Source organism: Tupaia chinensis, unplaced genomic scaffold, assembly GCF_000334495.1.
Source record: "Tupaia chinensis unplaced genomic scaffold, TupChi_1.0 Scaffold000340_1, whole genome shotgun sequence".
Taxonomy (NCBI): Eukaryota; Metazoa; Chordata; class Mammalia; order Scandentia; family Tupaiidae; genus Tupaia; species Tupaia belangeri.
In genome coordinates, this window is record NW_006159834.1 from 732128 (window position 1) to 738362 (window position 6235).

Sequence of the window (6235 nt, forward strand, 5' to 3'; positions counted from 1 at the left end):
GAAGCACGCTCTCCACCATGTAGCTCTATGCACTTTTCTGAAAGTATTTGCTTGATTTGCTTTTTTCTTTTTCCCTTTTAAATTTGCCAGAGGGCACATGTGCTTCTGGAGAGAAACAGAGAAAAAGAGAGAGGGAAAGTGGGAAAACACCTCACATGGGGCTCGGGGGCTCGGCCACTCCATGATACCTTCTCATTTCTCCCTCCTTTGAGGAGTTTGTGCATGCGTGCATGCACACGCGCCTGCTGTGTTTCTCAAGCTGCTGGGTCAGGGACTCAAACCACACAGACACCTATGTGGAATCCTGCCACGCTGGCCACCAGGCCACGGGCTGGCCCTATCTTATGTATTTGTATTCATGTCCGATGTCTGGGATTATTTCTTCAACTTCCAGTCCTCTGTGACTCATCTTCCAACTGAGGTGGAGTCTTAATTTCTATTTTTGATATTAATTGGCTGTATTTCTTTAAGGTACAAATATTAAACACATACTTTAATAGCAAAATAGTACATGCCCGCAAAATCATGCTCTTTTTACTCAGTAGAACCAAAGAATATAAATAAACATGTTTTACAAACAGTAAAAACAAAATTATCTACACAAACAAACATCCTTGTTTCTAAGAAAACAAAACATAACATTGTACACCTCAGTTAGAAGTCACTTGTAACTCTGGCAAACTTGAAACATTTTAACTTGACTATGGCCTTATCCCATATAATACAAACATACCAAAATACATTAACAGCCTTGTTGAAATATTTTTAAAAGTTAATTTTTGAAATGTAGATTAAACAATAGAGGAGACCTGTTTAAGAAAGTATCTCTTTGACCTGTCAGAGCAGTGTTTTATCATAGCTTTACACCAAACACTTTATATTTTCAGGCTCATTATCCATTTTTTCTCCCTTCAAACTTCTTTCTAAAAAGGCAGTATTAATAAAGATGATTGAAGAGGTTATAATCCCCTTATTCTAGTTTGAAAAATCGGTGTAACACTTTATTTTACATATTTCATGTAGATTTAGTGTTACTGCCTCAACTGGCAATAGAAGTTGCTCTTTAATAAGGCACAGGGTGCTTAGTGAGCTCGGGACAAGGCGATTCTTACGTCTCTTGGAGAACCCTACACAGCCAGTTCCGGGGAAAGGCACTGTCAGAATACTCTCTCCTTGGAAAATCTCTTTTGGTTCATTTGCAGATATTGGGTAAAGATCATTTAATGCTTACAAGTGCTCTATTTCGCTTGTAGTTATGATAATATCATTATTAAACTGCACGTTATCTTCTACTTTATTACCCTTTCTAAACCAATTTTTAAAAAGAACTATTTATTTATTTTGAGGGGTTTTTATTATAGGGTGCATGCGCTTGTCAGAAAGACAGAGAGTGACAGACACAGAAAGCAAGAAATCATCTCCTAAGGGTGATGACCACGCTGCAATCCCTTCTCCTCCATTCTCCTCTTGGGATCTTGGGCATGCATGCACACGCACCCGGTGTGAGTTTAAGCCACCAGGTCTGGGACTCAAATTGCGGTCGACTACATGGGAGTCCAGTGACATAGCCACTACACCAACTGTTGGTCCCTATTTATCATTTTTAAATCTGACTAGAGAGTGACAGGGAATGTGAGAAAGCAAACCACCAGGACCAGGATTCAAACCACAGTCAGCCACATAGGAGTCCAGCACCTTAACCACTACTCCATCTGCCAGCTTCACTCAACTAATATTTTCTTACTCTTTCAAACGTTTCCCCCAAATGGTTGAAGGATGTTTTTAACCTTGTACCTTCGTTTATCTTTATTGTCCTACCTAATCAGACATAGCACACTTAGTTCTCACAGTTCTAGCATTAGAAGTGAAAGGCTTGTGTATTACATTTCTGAGCCTTTGCAGAAGGGAAAATACTTGCAAACATTTTCCATTTTAGTTTTGGAAACTGTTTTTGTTTCTCGTATAAAGAAGAAAGCAAAAAACACCCACTCCCCGGATCTTTGCTGCTTGCTCCCTGCATATACTTTCTGAAGAAGCAGAAACTCTCCAAGTCTACAAGGACTTCCTTCCCAGGTAAGCACAGTGTGGGAGGGAATCCAAGGAGCTGGTTGTAACTCGGAGTGGGACTCCAGGCAACCAATGTCAACTAGCTTGGGGACCATAAGGGATGCAAACAAAAACCGTTATCTTACAGGGAGTGTTCTAAGAGTCAGCAGACCTGGGGGTGGGACTTAACCCATTTCTGTCATAATGATCATCACTTGGATGTTCTCAAGAGATGGCAGCACCTCAGAAGGGCAGCAACTTTCTGTGAGCCAGCTCGGTGCCCTGTGCGTCCCCGATAGTCTCTGCTTCTGACTGAGTTTTTAAAGAAAATCCTCAGCTTCTTTCTGAAGCCTGCTGGGATCACAGCATCAGGGTACATTCCATCTTGCTCCAGGGCCAGGCCATTCCTTGGCAAGAAAGATCTATTTAAAGATGAAAGACCGAGATCGGATGGTCCCTTCCCTCTGGTCGAGTTGCTTTCTTATTTGTGACTGCAAGAAAACAAACATATGTCAGTGACTGAGAGCCTGTACAGTAATTCCTCTGCCTTTTAACATCGTTAAGACATGCTGATCAATAGGGAAGCCATGCAGCTGTAAATGGTCAAGCCAAGTGTTTTTTTCCTTATTTTGTTTACATTAAATCACTGTACATCTCCACACATACAACATGAATCCTCCCAGCTTGAAAACACTGTCAGTCCAGTCAGAGACATCACTGTGTCATGCTACGTTTTAATCTGATTTTCTGAATTTTTCTCAGGAAATATGTAAAATGGCTGCCAATACATGTGAAAATTGAGATTGGGTTTTATACTTACGGTAATCCATAAAACACAATACTACTCGATGCATCGAAAGGAAGATACAGAGCTAAGACTACTGCTATCGGAAGATCTTCATAATATATGAAGTAGAGTGAGCGGGTAAAGAACAGTGGAGAATCATTAATTTTTTTTTAAATTTGCTGGAGGGCACTTGTGCTCATCAGAGAGACAGAGACAGAGAGGGAGAAAGCACCCCACCACGGGGTGTGGTCACATCACAATCCCTTCTCCCCCATTCCTTCATCTGTTGGGATTTGGCACGCATGCACATGCATGCACCTGTGTGTTTTTCAAGTCACAGGGCCACAATTCAAACTGCATGGTTAGCCATGTGGGATTTGACTCTCATAACCACCAGGCCATGGGACCAGCCCTCAACCTCGTATTTAAATATTTACTTGCATAGAAGAAAGTCTGAAAGTGTGTGCATTTGATATGCTTTTACCTTAATCTTTCTTTTTTTAAAACAATTGTTTTTTCTATGAGAAACAGAGACAGCACCTTCAACAGGGTCTTCACACCACAATCCACCCCTGGCCCTAACCAGCCCAGACCACAGGTTCGCTCGTGTACACCTGACGTGCACAGAGAGGCCTTGGGATGGGCACCTGCGACTATGCCACATGGGCCCAGCAGCAGAGAGCACTGGGTTACCACTGTGCCACCAGCTGGCCCTACCTTAATCCTTCTAAACGATTATGTGCCAGTTGGATAATTAAAAGATAGAAAGAAAAACAAAATTAATTCATAGCCTAGCAAAAGCTTTATAAGGCAAGGTCTTTTCCTCACAGAAATCAAATACCTCGGAACACACTTCACAGCCAAGGTATATTTATTTGAATTTCAAACTGAAAAGAGAAACTGAAAGCAAAATCCTCAGTATCTAGGAAGGAGCAGACAACAGGAGTCTTAGTTGGGTTTGGTTTTTCTTCTGTCTTTCAAACAGGGTCTCGCTACGTCAACAGTCCTCCTGCCTCAGCTGCCTGAGTAGCTGGGCCTACGGATGGCACCGTCATGCCCAGCTCTTCCAGGTGGTCTTGTGAGGTTGCCCAGGCCGGCTGTGAGCTCACCATTCTCTCACGTCACCTTTCAAGTAGCTGGGAAGAATCTCAGTTTTAAGAGAACACCTATGCATCAGATAATTTCATACACAGAAACAAATAGATAAGAAATGATGTCCTACTTTTGAAAACGAGTTTTAAGGTGGTGCTTAGGGGAAATTTTAGAAAGCTTTAACGACAAGTTTTTGCCTAACAACTCACTCACTTGCAAACGCATACAGAAAATACAGTCAAACAGGAAGACTTTCACAAACACTCCTTCTTTCCCCTACAAGGTAATAGACAGCCAATACAATAAATCACTCTTTAGCGTGACCTGCACAAATGACACGCTAGAAACTAAGCTAAGTTTCTTTGGCCGACTTCCTCCTCTGACAAGTTAAAGGGCTTTTCAACCTCAGAAATATGTGCACTTTCCTCTGTGAGATGTTCTGGTCCCAAATGTTCTCATTTACACCAAACAGTACTAACAGCCAGACCGATGGATGCTGGGCTCCAGGCTAAGGGCTGAAGACTAAGACAGAGGATGGCTCCACTCTCTCCCTATGACACCTCTGCCTCCATCTGTTTCCCTGTCCCAGAAGAACAAACAGACGACAAACTAGTCACAGCCTGTGGGCAGACCTCCCTTTGATTCTCAGGCATAGCCCGACTCTCAAGAGAAACATCTGAAATCATCGACACGCTATTTATCCAAGCCAGACAGCAAGGACTGTCGTAACTCACCATTTTCCAACGTAGAATCTTGATCCACTCATCGGCTTCGACTCCTGTCCTTGCACAGAGATAAAATGTCCTGAATGGAAACACTAAGCTGAGAAAACAAAAGAAAGAATGTAAAATACGCCGGTAACTACCTGCATGTGTTCGGTCACTAGAAAAGTCATGACGTGTTCTTCTATGCGTGACTTTTCCAATCGTCAGTACATTCGTTGAACAGTAATTAGAGTATTCCCAGGAAGAAAAGAATTGATTCAGGGCTCACGTAGCTCCTGTGAGGAGTTGGTGTGTGGGAAGCTATTTCTGCCCCCGAAGAGCAGAACTGTTGAGGACGTTGTCAACTCCTGTTACTGTTACTGGCCAGATTTAGATTCTCTAAGGAGACTTCAAAGAAGAAGAAGAAGAAGAAGAAGAAGAAAAAAAACATGTCCAGGACTCCTCCCCAGATCTTTTTGTGGTTCACGTGTCAGACTGAACATGACACTACGTAATTATTTAGCTGGTCTTTAGCTGATCTAGCGAATGACTTAGAGCCTATGCTGATTCAGAGACCGCAAGACAGGCGAGAGCTTGCTGCGAGGACCCACTTGGGCTAGCCTGCCTTGAGGAGGATAGCCCCCAGCGGATGCAGTTTCAACCTCTATGACAGGAAAGGGCAGATGGTAAAAGTCCTCGCTAGCTCTCTCTGCTGTTTCTGGCCATGAGTTAGTCTCTGTTGGAGGGAAGATGAATAGTCCTACTGTAAAAAAAGACTTTTTTCTGGGCATATTTTTTGTTTTTGTTTTGTTTGTTTTAGGACGTATGCACTTGTCAGAAGGTTGAGGGGAGAGACCAAAAAAGCACCCGTTAAAAATCCCCCCCAGGAGGGATAGCCATGCCACAATCCCTTCTCCATTCTCTCAGGATTTAGGGCACGCACGCATGTACATGCACCCAGCATGGTTTTTAAGCCACCAGGTCTGGGACTCGAACTGCACAGTCAGCCATGTAAGATTCAGCTGCCTTAACCGCCATGCCATCAGCTGACCCATATAGTAATTCTTCATCCGACTATCTCTGTCTGACTTTGTCGTCAAACTCCTCTGAGCGGCAAGGTCAGGCCTGACTTCAACCTCGCACATTCTTTCTGTACTTCCAGTTGAGATGCAAAATACTAAAAATCTTTCCTTTCGAAAAAAGAAAAAAGTCTTGAATGGAAACTTATATCCTAATTCTGACCTTAAGCAACATATTTTGTTGATACCATAGTGTTAAATATATACAAAGGTAAGTCCCTGCGCACGGTCAGGCCTTGGCGTGGGGTCCTTCTGAGGGGCGAGTGGAGAGGCGGGGAGAGCGCTGTCAATGTCGTGCTCACACAGTGCACAACTGCTTCTGAAACGGTCATGTGGTGTAGTGCTGCTCTCTGTGGGAGGCATCATTGTCTATTAATGCAGATAATTTTCCCTTTCTTCTTGCTAACAGAACTCCTGGCAATAAATTCTAATTAGCTGAATCCAATTAAGATCGCATTGTCACAATGGCTGTTTTGCAGCCAACCCCGCTGCCATGGCACCCAGTTGTAGCCAACGGGGGACAGGGG

At 43.2% G+C, this 6235-nt stretch overlaps 1 protein-coding gene across 1 annotated transcript in view; it reads right to left on the bottom strand.

Moving 5' to 3' along the window:
* Positions 1-1628: 1628 nt before the first annotated feature.
* The window catches only part of DAPP1 (dual adaptor of phosphotyrosine and 3-phosphoinositides 1), a 54415-nt gene continuing 49808 nt past the window's right edge, over positions 1629-6235 (bottom strand). The window contains exons 8-9 of the mRNA XM_006152160.3: positions 4660-4747; positions 1629-2537 (exon numbers count right to left, since the gene is read on the bottom strand). Coding sequence (XP_006152222.1) covers positions 2469-2537; positions 4660-4747 — 157 coding nt within the window. The 3' untranslated portion in view covers positions 1629-2468. The remainder of the gene's footprint in view (positions 2538-4659; positions 4748-6235) is intronic.